Below are 27,486 nucleotides of genomic sequence, written 5' to 3'. Positions count from 1 at the left end.
AAATTGGTGACTCTTATCAAGCCGGACAACTTTCATAATTATAGTCATTAGGTCCACCCAACAGGAAGTCAGCCATTTTGTATTTTTTGAATATTGCAGTCTCTGAACTTTTAAATACTCCTCCTAGGGGATTCATGAGATTGTTACCACATTTAGACAATTTTATGCCAAGATACTGAAGATGCTACATTGAGAACAAATTTTTGATATATCGAACGGTGTTGCCATGGCGAGGCATTAAATTAATGGTGAAAAATGGGAAGTGAAACGGGAAGTGTGTCATGTCTTCTGTGTGCAGTGTGTGATTTAGATCAAAACTGAGATGTACGTTTAGTCTTGGGGGCTAATCACATGGACGTGACTATTTTGGGTCACAGTCATAGCGCCATGGTGCTTGGGCCTGTCATCGCTGGTTGCAGCTATATTTTTTATTGTTATTTTACTGCTTGTATTTTGCGTCAATCACTTGTAAAGCACTTTGAATTGTATTTGATTTGTTTGAAAGGTGCTATATATAAATTTTTATTGATTGATGATTCATGCAACATGCTAATTAGAGGATGTCAATCAAACATCAGTAGGTGGACTGTATGACTCCATGGGCTGATCATTGTAAAAGTACTTCACTTGACTATGACATTAATAAGGACAATACCATTTTTTTTTTTTTTTTTTTTTTTTTTACAATCGATCAATAAATAAAAGTTTAGCAAAGGATCTCACTTTTATGATTCTCCAAACTATATATCCTCACGGAGCAACTCTGCCATTGACCTTCTCTTCACCATGGTGAAAATGTAAACTCCCGCCAAAAACTGTTGCACCTGGTATCCATAGTTTGAGTGTTGACATCCTCTCATTAGCATATTGCGCAAAGGAAAAATAAATACGGAACAGCATACAGAAATAAATGTATGATTAAAGAAATATAGAAATGTGGAATTAAAAATCAACTTTCAATTTCGCATTTTCTTTAACAAGCTATTTATGTTTTATATTGTATTATTTTGCATTGATTGGTGCATTTATTTATTTATATATTTATTAATGCATGAATATGCAGATTACTTTATTGATTTATTTGTGTATTTATTTATTAGTTATTGCAGGTTTCGTCCTCCATACAAATTATGTTATATATATATATATATATATATATATATATATATATATATATATATAATTTATAAGTGTTTTATTGGCATTATTGTTTTTGCACAGTAAAGTATCAGTACAAACACTTGATACAAACACAAAAAACAGTGACAAAAATGGTTTATCTTTTTAAAAAGATAAAAATGCTGGCATGGTAATGTACGTTCTTCATGTGATTCTACTGTTATAATTTAAGCTTTTATGTTTCTGTGTTTTGAGTGTTTTAGTGTGTTCGTGTGTTTTGAGTACGTGTGAGTGTGTTCGTGTGTTTTGAGTGTGTGTGTGAGTGTGTGTGTTTTGAGAGTGTGAGTGTGTTCGTGTGTTTTGAGTGTGTGTGTGTGTGAGTGTGTGTGTTTTGAGAGTGTGAATGCTTTCGTGTGTTGTGTGTGTGTGTGTGTGTGAGAGAGTGTGTTTTGAGTGTGTGTGTGTGTGTGAGTGTGTTTTGAGTGTGAGTGTGTGTGTTTTGAGAGTGTGAGTGTGTTCGTGTGTGTTTTGAGAGTGTGAATGCTTTCGTGTGTTGTGTGTGTGTGTGTGTGAGAGAGTGTGTTTTGAGTGTGTGTGTTTGTGTGTGAGTGTGTTTTGAGTGTGGTGTAAAGTGCGTCATCCGGGTATTTCCGCGCGCAATAGCAGCAGGGCGTGTCGCGTGCTCGGACAACTTTCGATTCGCGGAGTCGCACGGAAGACAAGCGTCGTTTAAACTTCACCGAAGTACCGAAACGTCAAAGACCGACCGAGTGCGACTCGAGCTGGAGTGACAGGCGTTATGGACGGTAAGTCTGGCGTCATAACGGCGCGTTAGTTCATTAGAGCGGTGAAACGGGTTGTTTTTGTGTCCGCGCGGTGGGGAAACCCCCCAATCCGAAGTTTCGTTGTCAGTGTGTGCAAACAGTCGATCGATCGGGTGATCAGGACACCGTCCGCTGGATGAACCGAATCAAATACAGGAATTAACGCGACGCGTGCAAACGCGTCTATCCCGGGTCACTTTTATTTGGCGACTTCCTGACGCGCACTGACGCATTCAGGCCTACAGATGTGTGTGTGTGTGCGTGCGTGCGTGAGTGTGTATATTTTTATGTCTGTGTGTATGTGTTGTGTGTGTGTGTGTGTGTGTGTGTGTGTGTGTGTGTGTCTGTCTGTCTGTCTGTCTGTCTGTCTGTCTGTCTGTCTGTGTTTTGTGTGCGTGAGTGTGTATATGTTTGTGTTTGTGAGTGTGTTTGTTTGTGTGTGTATGTGTCAGTGTGTTTGTGTTGAGTGTACGTGTGTGTGTATATGTTTGTGTGTGTTTGTGTGTGTGTGTCTGTGTTTTGTGTGTGTCTGTGAGTATGTGTTTTGAGTGTGTGTGTCTGTGTGTATGTGTTTTGAGTGTGTGTGTCTGTGTGTATGTGTTTTGAGTGTGTGGGTGTGTCTGTGTATGTGTTTGAGTGTGTGTCTGTGTTTTGAGTGAGTGAGTGTACGTGTGTGTTTGTGTTTGTCTGTGTGTGTGTGTGTGTGTGTGTTGTCCACTCATCTCTATCTCTTAAAGATCCATCATTATTAATTTAATTCCCCATCAATCGTTCATCACACAGACATATATTAGATGTGTGTTTACATCTGGATGATGTCTTTATTAGGTTGTTTGCTCGTCTACAACACGTTCAGCAGATGTATTTGAGATGTTTATGATGAAGAATGTTTGTAAATCAGATCTTTTTAAGATGTTTAGCAGATGTTTGTACACAAGAATTAGAATGCAATATATTTCTATTCAAAACTATCTTTATTAAACAGACATCTTCCCCAGATAGCACAAGTACTGATGTTCATCTGGAAAACATCAACATCTGTTTAACATCTGCTAAACATCTTAAAAACATCAGATTTACAAATACATCTGCTGAACGTCTTATTGGCATCCGAGAGGAAACGTCTTATAGATGTATTGCAGATAAAAATGCATTATTGGAGAGTAATTATCGAGAAATAATAAAAATGACAAACGAAAGAAAGCTCAAGCAAAACATCTGGATGTAATACAGAAATGAGAGTTTTTGGGGTAAATGTGTTTAATTGTCATTAAAATAATGTCAGTGCAAAAAAGAAAAAAGTCTTAATGGCACTAAAAGGCTTTGTTTTAGACTTTAAGCAAAATATATTTATTTTAAATTTTTACTTTGCAGTGAAATTGAACCTGTTCATGTTTTTGGTGAAATTCAGCACTGCGTTTGGCCTACTTTCTGCCTTTTAAAAAGTTTAAAACACACACACACACACACAATATTCTTGTGCTGTATCTAATAGACTGTTGCCTGTATTAATGCTGTTATTATGTGTGGCATTGATGTTTTGGGTTGTTCAGTGCTGATTGTGTTCTTGTTGCATTAGTCACTCTATCAGATTACTGATGCTTTACTGTATTTTCACCGTATTCCTGTAACTGAGCTTACACAAGCACTTTTCAGCCTCAAAGTCAGACATTTATGGACTCTTGTTTACTCAGACACATATTTCATGTGCACTTCAGTCTTTTTATTGTGCTAATGCATATTTCTGGTCTTAATGTGAGCAATTAATTGCTTCATTTTATTCCAAAGAAAGTAAATGTTTACTTTTGTGGTCTTTAATAAGCCTCACCTCTGGTCATTAAGCTTCTCCTGTTATTATTTTAACCAACTCTTTTCCAAAACATAGACAGCTGCCTAACTAGAGGGAACCTCATTTTCACTGCATGCGACGAACGAAATACGACTGACCAGAAATCGTTCATTTCCGCTGGAAAGTCGTGCGCGGGCTGTTTGGGGTTCTGACCATCTGTGAATGTGAAATCTTTGGATCTGATTTGAGATTTGAGCTGACCGTATGTGATGTATTCAAAACTGTAAGAATGAAAGGAGAAATAACGATGGTTTTTATACCGCTACTTCGGCAGACTGGACAGTTACGAATGAAGAAGTCAGAAATAGAGAGAGTTGTAATATACAATTTTTTTCTGTTGCGTTTAAATTTAATGTGAGATTTTTTCCTACTTAAGTGAAATAAAAAATTACATACAAAATATACAAAATCGTTATCGTATCGGTTGTAAAAAATCAATATCGATCAATCTCTAGTCAGAAATTATCATTCCACGAAAGTATACTATGAAAGGCTTTTGTAATTAAATGTGCGATTTAATCTTGTGCATGTGTGTCATTTATTTTTGCACATGCGAAACTTTTATATTTAAATCATATTTATGAACTTGTACTTATTATTAATAATATTTTTGATTTTGAAATAGATTTGATTCCAATTCACAAGCTTTCTATTCAATATCAATATCGACTGAAATTGGGACATTTTCAGTTATAAAGTGCACTTTGTTTACAAATTAAATACATTTCTCCCAGCTAATGCTGTTATTTATAAAGGGACCTTCTAATTAGGTAAATTTCAAAAATATTAATTTAATTATATTGTATTTTTTCATCATTTTAGCTTTTTAAAAATGTACAAATCCATGTATTCCATCAATAAATATGATATATAGGGCTAGGCAAAAAAAAAAAAAAAACTGAAAAGTTTAGATTACGATAAATATTTTTTATTTTTTTTTATTTGGTCAATTCGATATTGATTCTCAAAAGCCATGGATCGATCTTTTACACTATGCACAACCCTCCACTACAGTGAGAGGAAATCACTCGCATTTGCAACCAAATTACGCTCTATGCGACTAAAGATGTGTATATTCGTCAACTGGCTGGTAAATGTTTAGATTTCACTCAGCAGTAATTGTGTAGTTTAGTCGTGAAGTATTCAGCAGTGAGATCATTTCGAAGAGTGTTGAGTAGTTGTTCTGTGTGTCCAAAGACGAGATCCACATGACCGATTTATCATTGAATAATGTCACTTGTATAGTTAGCATGCACTAATTTACAGACGCTGTTTTCAAAAATGTCGGGTTTCTTAAAAAGACGGTACCATTTTTTTTAACACGTGTTCAACAAATCAATGTAAATACCTGTAAAAAGTTCAAATTATGCAATTAAACAGTTAACATTTAACAAAATATATGTAATATCATATTTATTCATTAAATACATTCATTTGTTCATTTTTAAAAAGCGAAAATGTGACAAATGATGAAAAACGAATAAAATGATTAGTTAAATTTATATTTTCCCTTGCAACAAATACAGTCCATTTTGAAGTAAAAAGTTCATCACGACTGTCACTAATGCAACAGTTATAATTAGAGCTTTTCCCCATGTCTGTGAGATGTTCTGATGCAGAGATATAGCTAGGCATTGCTAGCATTTTTCAGCATGCCGCTAGGCATTGCTAGCATCTTGAAAACATGTTTTAGCATGTAGCTATGTGTTGCTAGCATGCTGCTATGTGTTTTTAGCATGTATTAGCATGTAGTTAAGTGTTGTTAGCATGTTGCTAGCATGTTTTGTTTGCATGTTTTAGCATCAATCTAGACAATGCTAACGTGTTTTAGCATGAAACTAAGTGTTAGTGTAGCGGTAGCCAGCTGGTAGGTAGCTGTGCAGCGTGTAAACTAGGGATGCACCGATCCGATTCCTGGATCGGTATCAGCTCCGATACTGACGTTTTTAAACGGATCGGGTATCGGTCCGACGAGCCCGATTCAAATCCGTTACTGTGTGTTAGTCATGTTCATTACTGTCAAGCTCAAAAAATGATATAAATACACCATTAAAGTAGTTCATATGACTCATGCATTTTATTCAAAGCCACTTGAAGATGTGCGATAGCTCTGTGAATCTCAAAAGACTGTGTTTAATAAGTAAACATATAGTATGCGCAGCGCCAGCACGTTAGTGAATGGTGCTGCTCTGTTGACACACACACACACTTGCAGCTATTTTTATCCTTCACAGCGGTGCGCAATATTTGAGCGCTACTCATGAACAACATCTCAGATGTAGATGCTCAATAGTTCAGTTCACTTATAATGTGCATTTAGAACGGCACCGGAGGAGCATTTTACCAGATTTTGAATAAGAAATGAATTAAATTACTGTGAACTTAACTACAAACAGACACATACAGGACTTCCTGGAGAGTTCAGAATGTCAAAATAAAAGCGTGAGGGTTTAAAAAGTGCACGATTGAGATGTATTACTATTATAATATATTATTATTATTATCATTTGTTTACAAATTATAACAATATTTAAGTTGAATGGGTTCTGTGTGAATGAAAAGTGGACTGATGTGTTACAACTAAATTGAACAAAAAATAGATCTGAATCCTTTAAAGTCCAGATGCAAGTTGAAACATTTTTGCAAAAAATTAAAAAAACGAAACGGCTTCTTTTCTACTGATGACTTATACTGGAATTACTGTTAGTTTTGCTGTTACATTATCCAGTATACTTGTTAATAATAAAGTGTTTCTTAATAAGCTATACATTTATATTGAAATAATGTGTAGTTAGAGGTTTGTGTTTCTTTACATATTAAAGAGTACTCACAATTAGTTCCACACAATAATGTAAAGATATTCTAAACTGATTATGCAAAAAAAAAAAAAAAAAACACCATCGGGATCGGCTGATACTGAGATTTCCGATATCGGTATCGGTGCATCCCTAGTGTAAACACTCCCCTGGCCTCAAGAGGGGCACTGGCAACTGACGCTAGGGGCTGTGTAGCCTTTAGCCTCCTCGTAAGCGAGGCCACCTCCCATGTCGGAGACACCAGTTTGAATCCCGCTCGGAAGAGGACCGGTTACACTAGCATGTTTTAGCATGTAGCTAGGCATTGCTATCATGTTTGAGCATATTGCTTGGCATTGTTAGCATGTTTTAGCATGTTTAGCATGAGGCTAGGTGTTGCTAGCATATTTTAGCATGTAGCTAGGCATTGCTAGCATGTTTGAGCATATTGCTAGGCATTGTTAGCCTGTTTTAGCATGTTTAACATGTAGCTAGGCAATGCTAGCATGTTTTAGCATGTAGCTAGGCAACGCTAGCATGTTTTAGCATGTAGCTAGGCAACGCTAGCATGTTTTAGCATGTAGCTAGGCAATGCTAGCATGTTTGAGCATGTAGCTAGGCAACGCTAGCATGTTTGAGCATGTAGCTTGGCATTGTTAGCCTGTTTTAGCATGTTTAGCATGAGGCTAGGTGTTGCTAGCATGTTTGAGCATGTAGCTAGGCATTGCTAGCATGTTTTAGCATGTAGCTAGGCAATGCTAACATGTTTTAGCATGTAGCTAGGCAACGCTAGCATGTTTTAGCATGTAGCTAGTGATTGCTAGCATGTAAAAAGTCCATCACGACTGCCCCTAATGTTACAGCTATAATTAAAGAGTTCTAATCAAGCTGCCTAACTTTTGGAACAGCCTTAAAATACTTGCCCTAAAATTTTCCGCCCTTCAACATTTCTCACATTAAGTAAAATGGGTTGCAAACAGCGTTTCGTGTTGACTTTAATTGTTCTGTCAGACTGTTTACACATTCTGTGCCGTGTTAAATAAACATTTCCGAGCTCTTGTGTACACTTGCATTACCAGACCAGTTAGTCATAACAATAGACTTACACATTAAAGTAGGTCAGAGTTGTTTTATCTCACACACCTCTCTCTCCGACTCACCAAACCTGTCAAGAACATGGTCATATTTCATCCTAAAATGATTAGCATAAATAAGACTATTTTTAGGACAATAAAAATGTTTTGCATTGTAGTATTATTTTCATGACAATTAAACGCCCTTTAACCCAAGTTCTCATTACTATAATGCAAAATAAATCTTGTGTTTAAAAATCATTGATTTTGAAGTGAAATCTGACACGTTTTCATGTCCAGTGCCAGTCTATATAATACTTTGAATATTGAGGTATATAAAATAGCTCAGTCTCCAGAAACACAACTTTTTTTAAATTATTCTCTGTGCGGATGATGTTACGGTTCAGTTTCACCAGTATTATCTTATTCAGCTTCTTACGGTCTCAAGAGAGGATTGGGTTTAGCGTTTATTCACATGAACTGCTTTGATGTGTCAGTAATGTATTGTTGTTCTTTCAGGGTTGTTTCAAGCCTGGGGGACGCCCACCATGTCTCAAGGTAACCAAACCATCTCTATGTGTTTGAATGTCTCAAACGACTACAACAAAACAAAGATGAAAAATGAACATTCATCATTTACTCACCCTCATGCCATCCCAGATGTGTTTGACTTTCTTCTGTTGAACACAAACAAACAGTGGTTTAATTAATGTCTTCTAACGCAGTTTCAGCCGAACTCATCGTACAACATCTGTGTCTGATAGTGTGCAATCATATTTTCAATTTGTATGCCTGCGTTAGGTAGGCTTAGGATGTTGCGCGTATTGGATAGAACAGATGCTAAAATAATTAAAATACAAATTTAAAAAATCCCATCTTCACGATGCGCATCTACACATTTTTGAACTGCGATGTATCGTGCCACGATAAACCGTTACACCCCACTTTTCACTATAATTGTTTACTTGCAGTCTCCGATGCACGTCCATGAGGGGACTTGGTTAACGGCGCCTCTCGCGTTGGCATGTTCACGTGAGAAATGAAGCGATACAACTGAAAGCGCAGCTTGATATGTTCGTGCTTAGGTCACGCGAGAGGCACCGTGAACAGAGTTCCCTCATGGATGCGCATCGGAGAGAGAACGCAAGTAAACATTATAGTGAGTAAACATTATTTTCTCACCGAAAGCGATCGTTTCACTTTAGAAGACATTCATTTAACCACTGAGTCATATGGATTACTTTTAGTACAATTGTCTGTGCTTTTTGGAGCTTTAAAATTCTGATCTCAAATGTTTGTTTATGTTCAACAGAAGAAAGTAAGTTGCACACATCTTGGATGGCATGAGGGTTAGTAAATGATGAGAGAATTTTCATTTTTGGGTGAACTGTACCTTTAAATTTAGCATTGGGAACCTCGATTCATTTTAGTGAATTGATTCATGTAAATGAACTAGTCTACATAAATGATTCACCGATTCACTTAATTCGCGCATAGTCTTAAAGGCACTTTGCATTCTTTGAAGCGTAATATTTAGCGTATTGCTGCTGTTTATCACTATATTTTGATTCAGTCGCATAAAATAGGGCGTTTTCTAGTTTATTAGTGTATAAGTATGCATTTATGTTCAATTTAATTTGGTCACCCTAGTTGTTTGACCCTTACAAAAATTAACCATGGTTTTACCTACTATAGTTGAGCCATGGTTAATTTTGTGGTTTTACTGCAAACGACAGGGTTAAACCTGTATGGTTGCTGTAATAAGGGCACGCCACCCTAATTAAATATATAGGATTCTGCTAACAGATCTTACAATATCATCCAATTGTTATATGTTAAAAAATATTTAATTATTTAAATAGCTTCGATGTTGTTTTTTGTTAGTAGTTTGTTGTGTAGCTAATTACTTTCTATAGAGTATCTTGACTGGAGCGATAGATACTGTAGTAAGACTGGTATCGTAAATATTTTAGAATTTAATTTTAGTAGCATTTTGGTACCAAAGTACCGGTACTTTTGACTAGGACTAGGTTTCGATACAGATTTCCCAAATTGATTTGATTAAATTCACAACCTTTTAATTGAAATAGATTCTGATACAATTTCATTCAGTTCTTATTCATTTGGGTATATTTCCATTAATGCTGTAAATTATACAGGGAAGCTTCTAACTTGCTACATTAAGAAAATATTGATTATTTTGAATTATTTTAACATTTAAAAACAGGGCCCAAACTATGCAGTTCAATTGCTATATTGTTTTTATTTTATTTATTTATTTATTTTTGGGGGGGGGGTTCCCCTTTTTCTCCCAATTTGGAATGCCCAATTCCCAATGTGCTTTTAAGTCCTCGTGGTTACGTAGTGACTCAATCCGGGTGGTGGAGGACGAATCACAGTTGCCTCCGCGTCTGAGACCGTCAATCCGCGCATCTTATCATGTGCCTTGGTGAGCGCGTTGTCACGGAGACATAGCAGCATGTGGAGGCTTCACGCCATCCACCGTGGCAACCATGCTCAACTCAACATGCGCCCCACCGAGAGGGAGAACCACATTATAACGACCACGAGGAGGTTACCCCATGTGACTCTACCCTCCCTAGCAACCGGACCAATTTGGTTGCTTAGGAGACCTGGCTGGAGTCACTCAGCATGCCCTGGATTCGAACTAGCGAACTCCAGGGGTGATAGCCAGCGTCTTTTACCACTGAGCTACCCATGCCCCCAATTGCTATTTTTAACAGATATAATAGTCAACACAACCAAGTAATCTTTAAAAGTCAAAGATAAATCTTTGGATTTTAAGAATCGGTATTGAGATTGTGATTCATCAGAAAATCTATATTTTTACCCAGCCCCTAGTAATGTGAGTGCATTATCAGAATGAAACAGTAACACTTTGTTCATAGTTCAGCACTCTTTCAGATCACATTATTCACACTTGTGTTTGTTTGTCAAGGCCATCCGTACGTTGAGATCATCGAGCAGCCCAAAGCGAGAGGGATGCGTTTCCGCTATAAATGTGAAGGACGATCTGCTGGCAGCATTCCAGGAGAAAAGAGTAATGACACAACCAAAACACACCCCGCCATCAAGGTGAAAACACACTTGTCTATGACCATAAACGTATATCATGATAGAATTCATTTGAGCACTTTACAATAACATTGTACTCACTAACGTTATTTAATGAACTAACAAAGAACTGTTGTATATTTGAGTGTTTCTTTAACTTTGTTTTTTTATAAGTAATGTTTACTCTTGCTAGATTGCAGATACCCAAAAAAATTGTTGAAGAAAGATTGCGTATCACCTGTACATGTTTCCTGATATACAGTGCCTCGTGGATATCGGTCACATGACTCTGTATGGCTCTTTTCATAGGTTCACAACTACAACGGACCGCTGAGAGTGCGGATCTCCTTGGTAACCAAGAACCAGCCGTACAAGCCACACCCACATGAGCTGGTGGGCAAAGACTGCAAACACGGATATTATGAAGCTGATTTACAGGAGCGGAGGGTACACAGGTGTGTGATTATCAGAGGGTGTACCAGCTGTCTGTCATCATTTACTCATCATCATGTCGTTCCAAACCTGTATGACTGACTTTGTTTTTTATAAAATGGATAGTTCCGGTCCTGAATGCTGATTGGTCAATGGCCATGCTATATTCCTGATAAATCACAGCACTGACCTCTTCACGAAACTTCTAATTGTATCGCACCGCAGCACCCATAAACGTTCTGTTTACTGTTTACTGCCAGGGACTATATTCTCTGGTGGAAGGATGGCATTTAATTATTTTACTTGCAAAATATAACATTTTAATTACATTTGTGTCCATAATATATTTATTATGTGGTGACTGTTTTATAAAAGCAATAAGTAATGAGAGGCCATGCTATATTGTGAATATAGTCACGGCTGAAGGGGTTACTCCACTTCGCGTTGTGCCCAACAACGTTACTGCATTTTGCCGATACCGATAACTAAGGTGGTGGGAAAGGCCGATAAACGATTAATCGGCCGCTAGTTTATAATATTGATTTATTCAATGGCAATAAAATGTTTTATTCTTTATTTTGTATTGCGGGCAAAGACAAAGAGTCCAAAATAAATAAAATCCCAGATGCAGTTTTTTGTTCAACCAAAATCCAATTAATAACCAGAATAAATGAAGATTTAGTGCATAAAGTGGGACTTTTAAGTATAAACAAGCCTGAAACACACCTGGGACTCTTATTTTGAAATGACAAATTATGAAAAAACTATCGACAGATATTTGCCGATAACTGATAGTTCCAAAAAACAACTATCGGCACTGATTAATTGATAAAACCGATATATCGGTCTACCTCTAGCCATGACTATATTCACAATACAGCACGGCCTCTCATTCCTTATTGCTTAAATAGAACTCATAATTAGAGGTCAATCAGTATATAACGGTTTTACCGACATATCGGTGCGAAGAGTTGCCTTTTAGCAATTTTAGAATCGGTTATCGGCAAAAATCTAAGCCCATAGTTACATATGTTTTTTTCTTTTTAATTATTATTCTGTTTGGTGAGGCAATAAATATTAGCGTTCTGAAGAGGTTTTGTGGTTAAGAAGATAGACGTAAATAAAAAGTTAATGTTAAAAGTCCTGCGTTATACACCAAATCTTATTTTTTGTTTTATGGTTATTGGGGATTTTAATTGCAAAATAAACTGCATGTGGGATTTGGTTCATTTTGGACTCTTGTAGCTTCTGTGTCAGTCACAGTAAGTCACAGTTTTTTAACATACAAAAAATCGATTTTTAAAACTATCGGCCAATTAATCAGTTATCGGCCTTTCCCCCAGTTTAGTTATTGGTATTGGCAAAATCCACTATTGTCGTGGCAGATTCCCCAAAACAGCCATCAAAGTACAGTCGAGTCAAAGATTTCTTTGAGGCGCAATGTTCTGATTCCAAAAATAGACTTTTATTATGGAGTAACAAAGCCGAGATGTTCCATGGAGCATCTAAAATGACACTTCAGAATCATGCATTTTTATATACAGTTTCTGTTCCCCCTTTTCTTTTTGAGTGATGGCCTCTTCATCCAATGAAATCAGCTTATGCCTCCCTAGTTTCATCTTCGCCGTCTCCCTTCTAGCTGGTCACCATTGACCCCAACTTGCTTCGATGATGGCAAATGCATGACTGTTTCATTTTATATGTATAAAAGACACTGTAATTACTTCATATGGTTACATATTTTATATAGACTAACTATCATTACTTTCTGCATTAATTTGATTAGTATATTAAATGATTTACCTTATTACAGTCGTTGGTTACACACATTCCTATAAATGGAAAGTTGTATGTCCACCCACATACATGTTTCATGTCATTTCTAGCACTAATTAACACACACACATCTGCCTTTTTTGGGCACCAGGCAGTTCCTGTCTCTGACAATAAATCATCCTTTTAGTATCCCCACACACTTCTCCTTTAGAGTCATACAGAGTTTAACAGAAAGAGACTGTAATTCTCTCTAGAGAAAGCTACATTTTTCCATTGATTTGCACCTTGATTATTAAACTGAGGAAATGATAATTAAATCAATAAATGAATAATTAAATATCTAACATATTGAATAACATTCATAATGCAGTTATTTATAGTACATTGATTAGACATTGTCATTTTTAGATCATTGCTTATTGCATACATATTCAGTTATCAAAAATGGATTAACTGAATGATTAAATACAAATATTCCATACTATTGGTTGACCTCTACACAAAACACTCGGTTCTAGAGGTCGACCGAGAGTTGATTTTGCCGATACGATAACTAAGGTGGCGGGAAAGGCCGATTAATCAATCGGCTGGTAGTTTTTAAAATTGATTTATACAATGCCAAAAAAATAATTGTATTCTGTCTTTAATATGGTGGGCAAAAACAGAGTCCAAAATAAATAAAATCCCAGATGCAGTTTTTTGTTCAAGCAAAATCCCATTAATAACCAGAATAAATGAAGATTTAGTGCATAAAGCGGGACTTTTAAGTATGAACAAGCCTGAAACACATCTGGGACCCTTATTTTGAAATGACAAATTATGAAAAAACTATCAACAACTATCGACAGATTTTTGCCGATAACCGATAGTTCCAAAAAGCAACTATCGGCACTGATTAATTGATAAAACCGATATATCGTTCTACCTCTAGCCATGACTATATTCACAATACAGCACGGCCTCTCATTCCTTATTGCTTAAATAGAACACATAATTAGAGGTCAATCAGTATATAACGGTTTTACCGATATATCGGTGCGAAGAGTTGCCTTTTAGCAATTTTAGAATCGGTTATCGGCAAAAATCTAAGCCCATAGTTACATATGTTTTTTTCTTTTTAATTATTATTCTGTTTGGTGAGGCATTAAAAATTAGTGTTCTGAAGAGGTTTTGTGGTTAAGAAGATAGATGTAAATAAAAAGTTAATGTTAAAAGTCCTGCGTTACACACCAAATCTTATTTTTTGTTTTATGGTTATTATTGGGGATTTTAATTGCAAAATAAACTGCATGTGGGATTTTGTTCATTTTGGACTCTTGTAGCTTCTGTGTCAGTCACAGTAAGAAAAGACTAAGGTTTGTTTTTAACATGCAATAAATTGATTTTTAAAACTATCGGCCGATTAATCAGTTATCGGCCTTTCCCCCAGTTTAGTTATTGGTATTGGCAAAATTCACAATTCATATGGACAACTTTTATGATATTGTTATGATGCTTTTAGGATCATTTTGGAGCTTGACAGCCACAGATTCAATACATAGTCATTACATGAAAAAGATCAATTAAGATAATCTTTAAAAAAATCTCCTTTTGTGTTTCACTGAATAAAATAATAACAGCATACAGGTCTGGAACGCCTGATTTGAAGCAGTTTTGTCTCTGCCAGTGTCTTGTTTTTGGCCAGCTCAGAGTTCAGAAACATCACATTACATCATACATCCTGTTGCCGCCAAGATGCCTTTTTTTTTTTTTGTTGTTGTGCGTGTTCATCAGAAGCTCCAATCGTGTGGCTTAAATGTTTCCAGCAGACTTTCAATGTTTCCATCCTTCAGTTTCAGTTGCTCTCGCTGCCTCTGTCGCTTTCACTCGTATCAGTTTGTCATAATGCTCCAGTGTTCGGTCTGTCAAATCATTTCTTTGTGTTTCAGTTTCCAGAATCTGGGTATTCAGTGTGTGAAGAAAAAGGATGTGGGAGAAGCCGTTTCCTGTCGGCTACAAACACAAAACAACCCCTTTAATAGTACGTAACTGATTGACACACATACGCTGATTAAAATGACATTTGTTCATACCCGAATCTGGATTATTTTAAATGAAGCCGCATGTGTCTGCGGTTAGTAATGAACACACAACACCCTCAAACCATCTCCATATAAGGTGTTTCCTGTACAGTCGTTGGTCACTCTGTAAAGTTGTGTATCAACTTAGAACATGACAGCAACATTCTCTAGTAAAGACAAGTGTGTCATTCTCAAAATCAGTTTAAACACAATAGATCTGGACTACAGGTTATAACACATTATTTAAGATACTCTTCAATAAGACTTATTGTAGGGTCACTTAGTTAATTTTCTATTAGGGCTGTCAATAAATTAAAATTAATTATCATGTAATAAGTAATTAGTTGATTAATAAATCAAATGAATTGCATATATAAATTAGGGCTGTCGATTTAACGCATTAATTCAGTGCAAAACGGTTCTTCGGACAGTTCGTTTCCATGAACCGGTTCAGAAAAACGATCATCATGCAATTTAACATTATCATGCAATGACATCTCTAGTACGTAATTCTAACATCCCAGAGTCCTGATTTTCACTCTCTAACATTTAAATAAAGCCATATGTAAACGCATATTGCTGATTATTATGTTTTATTCAATTAAGTTATAATAATAATTATGGCGTTTATTGTCATCAGTGTTTCATTCTGTGATCCTGCATGTCAAATACGACTGACAAATATTGATTACATCTCAGATAAGTTCCTACATTAAAGTTTTGCACCTAAAGCACCCAATACTGATGAATAAACTAGTCTTAACTCACCAGAAACCATGATTCAGCTTATAACAATTTAAAATATAATCTGCATGCACAATAGGCTACATCTCTCGACTGAGATCTTTTTGCATGTTTCAATTTAAAATATATTTAATAGAACTAGTCATAAGCATATTTCCTGTATGTTTTGTTTGTCATTAAAGAAACGTACATGTCGCCCCATGCTCATATCAGCAGCTGAGCTCGCTCATTCAGACTTCTCGTAATCTTCGGCAAACTTCAACGTTTCGTGGGATCGGCGTCATAATCAGATGAGTCCGCCCGTGAGATTGAGTCCGGATCTGATGTCATAGCGATTCCATTGGCTCATAATACTTTTAATGAGTATTATATTCACTGCCTGAGAAATCCTACAAAATCCTTTTACAATGTATTTCAACATAACTTTGTAAATACGACATTTAATGACTTTAAAAATCACGTTACATGTATATTACCACAGCTATAGATTGTGAATTTAAACATTTCTTGTTTTTCAGTTAGCTTACATTTGGCAAGCTATGTGCCATAGAATTACTGAACCACAATATTAAAAAATATTTCCCATATATTTACACACCTTACTATCGTATATGCACACCAGCAATTATGATGGAAAATAGTTGTGTCCTGAGCATGTTTGAGTACATTTAAGAACATTTAGCTAAAACCGACTTTCATAAAACTTATCTTTAATGCATTGTTTTTTTTTGTTTTTAATAAACATGTTCATTAATTATGTGAAGCCAGTCAAGTTATTGGGGACTCTATTTCTCGGGCGGACTCATTCGATTATGACGCCGGCTCATTCGGTTCTTTTTGAGTCGGACGCGACTTTCGATTCTGCCTGTAGTTTTGATTCCTTCGCTTCGAATGGGTTCTTTGGTTCAATAACCGGTGTAGTAACTCGTATGAGTCCAACTCTTTCATTTTGAACTCTGTGTCAGTCATCTGAAATTCAGTTTCTTGAAAATGTCCATCACAGTTAGCTATGCAATTAAGTCTAGAACACAAAAAAAATTTTTCCTCGCTTTTCTCCCCAATTTGGAATGCCCAATTCCCAATGTGCTCTAAGTCCTGTTGCCTCCGCTTCTGAGACAGTCAATCCGCGCATCTTACACGTGACTTAAGCGCATTACCGTGGAGACGTAGCGCGTGTGGAGGCTTCACGCTATTCTCCGCAGCATCCACGCACAACTCGCCACGCACCCCACCGAGAGCGAGAACCACATTATAGCGACCACAATGAGGTTACCCCATATGACTCTACCCACCCTAGCAAGCTGGCTGGAGTCACTCAGCACACCCTGGATTCGAACTCGCAACTCCAGGGGTGGTAGTCAGCATCTTTACTTGCTGAGATACCCAGGCCCCCAAACTAATATGTTATTAATAATTTGCATTAGTAACATCATCGAGTAAAAATGCCTACTTAAGGGTGTGTTCACACTTAGCAGGTTTGGTTAGATTAAAACGAACTCTGGTGTGATTGTTCTGTTAGTGCGGTTCATTTGAACAAGTGTGAACGCTGCCATCTGAACCTTGGTGCGCACCAAACAAGTGGACCGAGACCGCCTGAATAGTGGGTTTTGGTCCACTTCCAAACAAATGCTGTTGCGGTTCGATTGATATATAAACGCAGCGTGGACCAAAGACATCTAAATGGATCAATAACAGGAAGTAATTTGCCTAATACTGACCTCAAGCATACCTGGTTCTTCTCATCATAGGAGCTATGTTGCCCATTACAGTTCGGTACAGGTGTCGGAACCACCATCAGCCGTCCTTGCAGCATATCTTCATTTGTGTGTGCAACGGAGGAATTCCTGGCACTGATTTTGAAAATATGACTGATCATGCAAAAACACTGTCTTTTATTTAAGGATAGTGATCATATGAAGCCATTTATTATCACATAGTTGTTTGGCTCCTTTTTAAATCATAATGGTAACAGAAATCACCCAAATGGCCCTGATCAATAATTTACACACCCTTGAATGTTTGGCCTTGTTACAGACACACAAGGTGACACACACAGGTTTAAATGGCAATTAAAGATTAATTTCCCACACCTGTGGCTTTTTAAATTGCAATTAGTGTCTGTGTATAAATAGTCAATGAGTTTGTTAGCTCTCACGTGGATGCACTGAGCAGGCTAGATACTGAGCCATGGGGAGCAGAAAAGAACTGTCAAAAGACCTGCGTAACAAGGTAATGGAACTTTATAAAGATGGAAAAGGATATAAAAATAAATCCAAAGCCTTGAAAATGCCAGTCAGTACTGTTCAATCACTTATTAAGAAGTGGAAAATTCGGGGATCTCTTGATACCAAGCCAAGGTCAGGTAGACCAAGAAAGATTTCAGCCACAACTGCCAGAAGAATTGTTCAGGATACAAAGAAAAACCCACAGGTAACCTCAGGAGAAATACAGGCTGCTCTGGAAAAAGATACGACGATACTTGCTCAAAAATGAGCTGAATGGTCGAGTTGCCAGAAAGAAGTCTTTACTGCGCCAATGCCACAAAAAAGCCCGGTTACAATATGCCCGACAACACCTTGACACACCTCACAGCTTCTGACACACTGTAATTTGGAGTGACGAGACCAAAATAGAGCTTTATGGTCACAAACATAAGCGCTATGTTTGGAGAGGGGTCAACAAGGTCTATAGTGAAAAGAATACCATCCCCACTGTGAAGCATGGTGGTGGCTCACTTTTGTTTTGGGGGTGTGTGAGCTCTAAAGACACGGGGAATCTTGTGAAAATTGATGGCAAGATGAATGCAGCATGTTATCAGAAAATACTGGCAGACAATTTGCATTCTTCTGCACGAAAGCTGCACATGGGACGCTCTTGGACTTTCCAGCATGACAATGACCCTAAGCACAAGGCCAAGTTGACCCTCCAGTGTTACAGCAGAAAAAGGTGAAGGTTCTGGAGTGGCCATCACAGTCTCCTGACCTTAATATCATCGAGCCACTCTGGGGAGATCTCAAACGTGCGGTTCATGCAAGACGACCAAAGACTTTGCATGACCTGGAGGCATTTTGCCAAGACGAATGGGCAGCTATACCACCTGCAAGAATTTGGGGCCTCATAGACAACTATTACAAAAGACTGCACGCTGTCATTGATACTAAAGGGGGCAATACACAGTATTAAGAACTAAGGGTATGCAGACTTTTGGACAGGGGTCATTTCATTTTTTTCTTTGTTGCCATGTTTTGTTTTATGATTGTGCCATTCTGTTATAACCTACAGTTGAATATGAATCCCATAAGAAATAAAAGAAATGTGTTTTGCCTGCTCACTCATGTTTTCTTTAAAAATGGTACATATATTACCAATTCTCCAAGGGTATGCAAACGTTTGAGCACAACTGTGTGTGTGTGTGTGTGTGTGTGTGTGTGTGTGTGTGTGTGTGTGTGTGTGTGTGTGTGTGTGTGTGTATATATATATATATATATATATATATATATATATATATATATATACATAAATCCAACGAGCACATTTAGCCTAGCAGCCAGCATTGTTTTGGATGTTCGGTAAGTTCCGTCGCAAAATATATGTCATAAAAGCTGTAGCTGTCCAGTCAGGTTGTGACCTTATCCTTATGCCTTTTGTTTTGTAGCTTTAGTTTCGGTGTTACAAATGCCAGTGTGAACGCTAAGTGAACCGGGACTAAATGTATCATTTTCATTTTTGGTGAACACACCCTAAGTCTCAAGACCTTCATTTGCAAATATGTTTTTATAATTCAAAAATAACACGGAAACAAACATCTGTAGGTTTCTAAATGTTTTATTCGGCTACTGCCATTACCATCTCAACACACAGCAAGTCCTCAGTAATTCTCTGCGGACCAGCTCATTCGGTTCTTTTTGAGTCGGACAGTTCGACGTGCTGCGTAGCCAGTACATGTACTTCAGCTATGTGTCTTGTGTCATCAATCTGGAACTAAATTTCAATTCGATGTTGTGAACCAGCTCGACCGGTTACTTGCTGAGAATCGGCTCAGAAGAACGATTCGTTCAAGAATCGGACATCACTAGAACAAACCACACTTGCAGACAGCACAACACAAGGACACATTCTTGCGTACAATGGAGCACAAATACGAACACAGGGGTCTCAATACATGTTTTTCTAAGTTTCAAACTACGTTTAACTTGACACAGCAACCTAAAAACGGTATGTTTATGATGCGACACAAAGTGAGACGCTCCAAAAGCCTGAAAACATTGACACGTCCATAGAAAAGACCAGGCTGATGGATGAATTCAGTTTTAAAATGGATTACTGTCGACTGTAGGCCAATAATCCAAGTCTTGTGTTCAGTAATATGGAAATAAATAATATATTGACTTCTAAAGCCACTTTTTGTATTGTCTTAACAATGCTTTCCTCGTCTGACACAATGTAATGCATTTGAATTATCTGAATTATTATTTTTTATAATATATTTTATTTGTATTTATTTAAATATAACTATTTATAATTATTTCATCATTATATATTAAATTATAGTTATTTGAGGGGCTTTCTCTGCAAATATTTGTACATGCGATTAAATGCAATTAATTCGATTAAAAGTTTTAATCGATTGACAGCCGTAATATATTTTCTGAGAAAGGCCCTCAAAGAATAATTCAACATTTAATGATTAAATAACTATAAATAGTTATATTTAAATAAAAAGAAAAAATTCAGATAATTCAAATGCATTACATTATTGTGGCAGATGAGGAAAGCATTAAGGCAATACAAAAAGTGGCTTTAGAAGTCAATTTTATTTATTTCCATATTATTGAACATAAGCCAATCATTGGCCTACAGTTCACAGCAATCAGTTTTACAACTGAATTTGTCAATCTGTCCGAGATAAATTAATTATTATTATTAAAAGAGCTTTTCTAAGGACACGTCAATTTACATGTCTTCATTGATCTAGATAAAATTGAAAACGTTTTCAAAAGGCTCTCCGTCCGCATTGTGAAAACACTTAAATCCCTTTACTGCGCAAGCGGAAAAACAAACATAAGAAACGTGGCTCTGTGTCATTTCTGTATACGTGCACGTCCTCCACAGTGATAGTGACAACAGAACACAACACAGCTGCACACAAAACAGAGAACAGAACTTACTAAACATGTCTGAAGAGTTTGTAGTGGAAGAATTGATGCATTTCTATGCCCAGCCTTATTTTTTTGAACAGAGTATTCGGAAATCAAACAGAAACATAGTGGAGCTACAGGCAGCCACAGTCACACCGTGTCCTAACCTGACAGCAAACAACACATGATAAAAAGCTTATTTTCTATGGTAATAAGAGTTTTTGTCCTAACCAGCAATGACGAGCGTTGGTACATTCTATCGATCGCTTGTTTTCTATTTTCAGCATCACGCGGATAACTCCATCCACTGTGAACCGGCACAGGTCCAAAAACTTTCAAAAAAACAAGGCTGGGCATAGAAATGCATCAATTCTACTACAAACTCTTCAGACGTGTTTAGTTAGTTCTGTTCTCTGTTTTGTGTGCAGCTGTGTTGTGTTCTGTTGTCACTATCGCTGTGGAAGACCTGTTTTTAGATAAACAATACAAGGTTTTCTCTTGAACACCCCAATGTTGCGAGGAGGCTGCATGAACTGTTGCTCTCGTGCCCTATCATGAACACCCACAGGAGATCAATGGTCAGTGAACATTTTCACTAAATGATACATATTTTGGGTGAACTATCCCTTTAACACCGCTGTCAAACAACAACGCCACTCCAACATGGGCCGCCATCTTGATTGTTTTGGGTTAAGTGGATCACATGAGTGCGTCTCATGACAAAAAACACATCGTTTTTGAATATCTCCATTTTCCCCGTTCACACTACAACGTGAAGATGCCATTTTCAAATGTATCCACTATTTGACAGAAACACAGTCTCAGGACGGAAAGCCGAAACATCTAAATTAATGTGTTTTCAAACTAAGATGTAATCGTGTGGACGTGGCCTTAGACTTACGGTTTCAAGTGTAAGTGTGGTTTGTTCTCTGTATAAGCCGAGCATTGCTTAAACAGTTGGCGTTTTGCTTACTGCCCCCTGCTGAAACAGGTGGTACTTCAAGCTTGAATTGCTCAGGTAATATTCCTTATTACGGTCCAGAGAAATCATTAATTACATAAATTTTTTAACGTGTTATTTTTTTATATAATTAAAAGCACTGAATTAACGCGTTAAAACAGCAGCCCTGAATTGTATACGTTTCTAAGGCTAACAGGATTCTATAATTTTTGTGCATTTGCACTTTGAGTTGTAAATTTATAATACATTTAAGTGAATTTATTGATGAATCTCGACTGGGTCGGTGGGCAGGTACGTTTACATGCGTACACAAGTTATTGAATGAGACCCAACATTCATGAAGATTTATTTTAATATTTCTGTCTGTATCGGTGTTCACGATCCGCTCTGTTCTGTTCTAGTTCCTGAAGCGAAGATCTGGGAGGAGGAATACGATCTGAACGCCGTGCGTCTGTGTTTCCAGGTGTCAATCACTCTACAGAGCGGCGAGCTGTTTTCTCTGGAGCCTGTTGTGTCTCAGCCCATCTATGACAACAGTGAGGCAACACTTTCACACATCAATCCTGGTTACATAATCCTGATATGAAATGTACCACATCTGCCACATATTACACATGCAATGACTTTCTGTCTTTTAAGGTGACAGTATTAAACTTATGGATACAACAGTACGTTTATACAAAATTCAAGGATCAAACTAGAAACAAGTTTATGTGACTAGATCGAAAACATTTAACTAAGGCGTCTATTTCCATACAAAAACAACACAACTTTCACGCTACTGAATAATGAACATAACTGTACTTGTCTCCTTTTATCTCATCTGTGTCTCATCAGGAGCTCCAAACACTGCTGAACTGAAGATCTGCCGCGTGAACAGAAACTCCGGCAGCTGTCGAGGAGGAGACGAGATCTTTTTACTGTGTGATAAAGTGCAGAAAGGTGAGTGTGCGAGAGAGTGCGAGTTTTAGTGGGTTGAGAGAGTGTGCGTGCGCGGGTTGAGAGAGTGTGCGTGCGCAGGTTGAGAGAGAGTGCGTGCGCGGGTTGAGAGAGAGTGAGTTTTAGCGGGTTGAGAGAGAGTGCGTGCGCGGGTTGAGAGAGAATGCGAGTTTTAGTGGGTTGAGTGCGTGCGTGCGCGGGTTGAGAGAGAGGGCGTGCGCGGGTTGAGAGAGAGCGCGAGTTTTAGTGGGTTGAGTGCGTGCGTGCGCGGGTTGAGAGAGAGAGCGCGTGCGGGGGTTGAGAGAGAGCGCGTGCGCGGGTTGAGAGAGAGTGCGAGTTTTAGTGGGTTGAGAGAGAGTGCGAGTTTTAGTGGGTTGAGAGAGAGTGCGTGCGCGGGTTGAGAGAGAGTGCGAGTTTTAGTGGGTTGAGAGAGTGCGTGCGCGGGTTGAGAGAGAGTGCGAGTTTTAGTGGGTTGAGTGCGTGCGTGCGCGGGTTGAGAGAGAGTGCGAGTTTTAGTGGGTTGAGTGCGTGCGCGCGCGGGTTGAGAGAGAGTGCGAGTTTTAGTGGGTTGAGGGAGTGCGTGCGCGGGTTGAGAGAGAGTGTAAGTTTTAGCGGGTTGAGAGAGAGTGCGTGCGCGGGTTGAGAGAGAGTGTAAGTTTTAGCGGGTTGAGAGAGAGAGCGCGTGCGGGGGTTGAGAGAGAGAGCGCGTGCGGGGGTTGAGAGAGAGAGCGCGTGCGGGGGTTGAGAGAGAGTGCGAGTTTTAGTGGGTTGAGTGCGTGCGTGCGCGGGTTGAGAGAGAGTGCGAGTTTTAGTGGGTTGAGGGAGTGCGTGCGCGGGTTGAGAGAGAGTGTAAGTTTTAGCGGGTTGAGAGAGAGTGCGTGCGCGGGTTGAGAGAGAGTGTAAGTTTTAGCGGGTTGAGAGAGAGAGCGCGTGCGGGGGTTGAGAGAGAGAGCGCGTGCGGGGGTTGAGAGAGAGTGCGAGTTTTAGTGGGTTGAGTGCGTGCGTGCGCGGGTTGAGAGAGAGTGCGAGTTTTAGTGGGTTGAGTGCGTGCGTGCGCGGGTTGAGAGAGAGTGCGAGTTTTAGTGGGTTGAGAGAGTGCGTGCGCGGGTTGAGAGAGAGTGTAAGTTTTAGCGGGTTGAGAGAGAGTGCGTGCGCGGGTTGAGAGAGAGTGCGTGCGCGGGTTGAGAGAGAGTGCGTGCGCGGGTTGAGAGAGAGTGTAAGTTTTAGCGGGTTGAGAGAGAGAGCGCGTGCGGGGGTTGAGAGAGAGAGCGCGTGCGGGGGTTGAGAGAGAGCGCGTGCGGGGGTTGAGAGAGCGCGCGTGCGCGGGTTGAGAGAGAGTGCGAGTTTTAGTGGGTTGAGAGAGAGTGCGAGTTTTAGTGGGTTGAGTGCGTGCGTGCGCGGGTTGAGAGAGAGCGCGTGCGCGGGTTGAGAGAGAGCGCGTGCGCGGGTTGAGAGAGAGTGCGAGTTTTAGTGGGTTGAGAGAGAGCGCGTGCGCGGGTTGAGAGAGAGTGCGAGTTTTAGTGGGTTGAGAGAGAGCGCGTGCGTGGGTTGAGAGAGAGTGCGAGTTTTAGTGGGTTGAGAGAGAGTGCGAGTTTTAGTGGGTTGAGAGAGTGCGAGTTTTAGTGGGTTGAGAGAGTGCGAGTTTTAGTGGGTTGAGAGAGAGCGCGTGCGCGGGTTGAGAGAGAGTGTAAGTTTTAGCGGGTTGAGAGAGAGCGCGTGCGGGGGTTGAGAGAGAGTGCGAGTTTTAGTGGGTTGAGAGAGAGTGCGAGTTTTAGTGGGTTGAGAGAGTGCGAGTTTTAGTGGGTTGAGAGAGTGCGAGTTTTAGTGGGTTGAGAGAGAGCGCGTGCGCGGGTTGAGAGAGAGTGTAAGTTTTAGCGGGTTGAGAGAGAGCGCGTGCGGGGGTTGAGAGAGAGTGCGAGTTTTAGCGGGTTGAGAGAGAGCGCGTGCGGGGGTTGAGAGAGAGTGCGAGTTTTAGCGGGTTGAGAGAGAGCGCGTGCGGGGGTTGAGAGAGAGTGCGAGTTTTAGCGGGTTGAGAGAGAGCGCGTGCGGGGGTTGAGAGAGAGTGCGAGTTTTAGCGGGTTGAGAGAGAGCGCGTGCGCGGGTTGAGAGAGAGTGCGAGTTTTAGTGGGTTGAGAGAGAGCGCGTGCGCGGGTTGAGAGAGAGTGCGAGTTTTAGTGGGTTGAGAGAGATTGCGTGCGCGGGTTGAGAGAGAGTGCGAGTTTTAGTGGGTTGAGAGAGAGTGCGAGTTTTAGTGGGTTGAGAGAGATTGCGTGCGCGGGTTGAGAGAGAGTGCGAGTTTTAGTGGGTTGAGAGAGAGTGCGAGTTTTAGTGGGTTGAGAGAGATTGCGTGCGCGGGTTGAGAGAGAGTGCGAGTTTTAGTGGGTTGAGAGAGAGCGCGTGCGCGGGTTGAGAGAGAGTGCGAGTTTTAGTGGGTTGAGAGAGAGTGCGTGCGCGGGTTGAGAGAGAGTGCGAGTTTTAGTGGGTTGAGAGAGTGTAAGTTTTAGCGGGTTGAGAGAGAGTGTAAGTTTTAGCAGGTTGAGAGAGAGCGCGTGCGCGGGTTGAGAGAGAGCGTGTGCGTGCGAGCGTGTGCATGCGAGCGTGTGTGCGACTGTGTGCGTTAATCAGTAAAAACACATTTGTTTCCCCACTATATCTTTTTCTTTTTCAGTTTATTTTTTGTAATTGGCAAATATTTTTTTTGTAACTACAATATAGTTCTATTTGTAAATGCATTATGTATCATGAACTTACAATGAACAGTATATTTTTACAACACTAATCTGGGTTAATGTTAATTTATCAAAATACATATTCATGGTTATTTCATAATTCATAAATTATATTAACATAACCTTAAATTAAAACAATTTATTAGTATGGTTTTTTTATTTGTAAATTACAGTCACCAAGATTGTGCTTATAACGTATTGTTCATTTTTAATGTTAATTAAGGTAGTTAACTGGTAAAACTTTACAGTAAAATTATATTTGTTCATTATTATTAACATGAACTAAAAATAAAAAATACTTTTTCAGCAATTACTAATTTTGGTTAATGTTAATTTTAACATTTACTAATAATTTTTTAATCAAAAGATGTATTTGTTTACATTAGTTAATGCATTATGAGCTAACTTGAACAAACAATGAAAAATGATATTTTTATAAACATTAAGATTTTAAAATACTGTAAATATATTGTTCATTGTTAGTTCATGTTAATGTTAACAAATACACCCTTATTGTAAAGTGTTACTGTTTTTCTCTTGTTTTAAGCATAACTCTCTCTAAGTTTTATTAGATTTATGATTAAAACAAGAAAAAAAAGTTTCCTGGTTTAAAGAACATTTATATATATCTACTGGAAAAACAAGATGACAGAAATATTGAGCAAAAAATGTTTTGTATACACTATAAAATTGGGATAGATCAGTTCGTCAGTCAAACTCCTGTGCTCTTCTCTTCAGAGGACATTGAGGTGCGGTTTTTCCGTGACTCGTGGGAAAGTAAGGGCTTGTTCTCGCAGGCAGACGTTCACAGGCAGGTGGCCATCGTGTTCCGCACCCCGCCGTACCACGACACCAACCTGACGGAACCAGTGCGCGTGAAAATGCAACTGCGCAGACCGTCTGACCGAGAGGTCAGTGAGCCCATGGACTTCCAGTACCTGCCCTCCGACCCCGGTGATTATATTTATTGCTTTATTTATTTAATAGCTGTTGCATTCAAAGCTTAATATCATGTCAGTTTTTAAAAACTATTGTGGTTCTGTTGTGGACTGATATTATGTGCTTTTATAAATGTAAGTGTTGTTTTATTTGTTTTTAAATGCACAGATGAGCATAGATTAATAGAGAAAAGGAAGAGAACTGAAGGAATGCTGCAGAACCTCAAACTGACCGGCATCATCACAGGTGTGCATCAATTAACTTGCATATCACGTGCATTTATGGCCATATTACATGTTATTTTAAGTCACCGCTATAACGGATTGATAAATCAGGCTGTTTTATAGTGAGTGTGTATGTTTTGTGTGCAGGGTCTTCAGTGCCTACAGACAGAAGGCCGTTTAATACGGCTAAAAGAATTCTGCCCATCTCTAAACCCACAGCTGCATCAAATCTGACAACAGGTAACTTTAGTTCAATTACATACAGTATATATGTGCCAGTCCTTATTGATAAGAGCCATAATTCGGTGTGTTTCCCCTTTCATTTGTTTATTTTATTTACTCACACTCATGTCATTCCAAACCTGCATGCTGTTATGTTTTTTACGGAACACAAAAGGAGAATTTTTGGAGAGTCTTTACGCATCGCTCTTCCGGCTTTCAAACTCCAAAAGAGACCCAAAAAATTACTCGTGGGCTGTATTACAAGTCTTCTGAAGATGTTAGGCTTTCAAATGAAACTTCAAAATTTCAATATTCATTGAATTTAAGATTTAAAAATGCAAATTTGAACGCTAAATCTGTGCATTCGAACACTGAATGTGTGCCAAACACTGACGATGACGTCACATAAAAAAACGGCTAGATGCAGCGCTAGAGTCTAGGTGTCTTGAGACATGTTATTAACCCTTTAAGCTCGGATGAAAAAAATAATAATAGTCAAAATATTAATACTAATAAATGGGTATCGTTTGAAAGCTTAGAAGCTCTACTTTCAATGCATGTAGACATTATGACCAAAACTGAACAAG

At 38.7% G+C, this 27,486-nt stretch overlaps 1 protein-coding gene across 1 annotated transcript in view; it reads left to right on the top strand.

Moving 5' to 3' along the window:
• Positions 1-1,644: 1,644 nt before the first annotated feature.
• Positions 1,645-27,486, top strand: part of rela (v-rel avian reticuloendotheliosis viral oncogene homolog A) — a 32,474-nt gene continuing 6,632 nt past the window's right edge. Inside the window, exons 1-10 of the mRNA XM_051645751.1 lie at positions 1,645-1,925; positions 8,180-8,218; positions 10,620-10,756; positions 11,045-11,190; positions 14,872-14,963; positions 22,248-22,382; positions 22,684-22,788; positions 26,253-26,468; positions 26,622-26,699; positions 26,825-26,917. Coding sequence (XP_051501711.1) covers positions 1,919-1,925; positions 8,180-8,218; positions 10,620-10,756; positions 11,045-11,190; positions 14,872-14,963; positions 22,248-22,382; positions 22,684-22,788; positions 26,253-26,468; positions 26,622-26,699; positions 26,825-26,917 — 1,048 coding nt within the window. The 5' untranslated portion in view covers positions 1,645-1,918. The remainder of the gene's footprint in view (positions 1,926-8,179; positions 8,219-10,619; positions 10,757-11,044; positions 11,191-14,871; positions 14,964-22,247; positions 22,383-22,683; positions 22,789-26,252; positions 26,469-26,621; positions 26,700-26,824; positions 26,918-27,486) is intronic.

Source organism: Myxocyprinus asiaticus, chromosome 2 (genome assembly GCF_019703515.2).
Source record: "Myxocyprinus asiaticus isolate MX2 ecotype Aquarium Trade chromosome 2, UBuf_Myxa_2, whole genome shotgun sequence".
Lineage (NCBI taxonomy): Eukaryota > Metazoa > Chordata > Actinopteri > Cypriniformes > Catostomidae > Myxocyprinus > Myxocyprinus asiaticus.
Note: the sequence above shows the minus strand (reverse complement) of the source record. Positions and strands in the feature narration are given on the sequence as shown.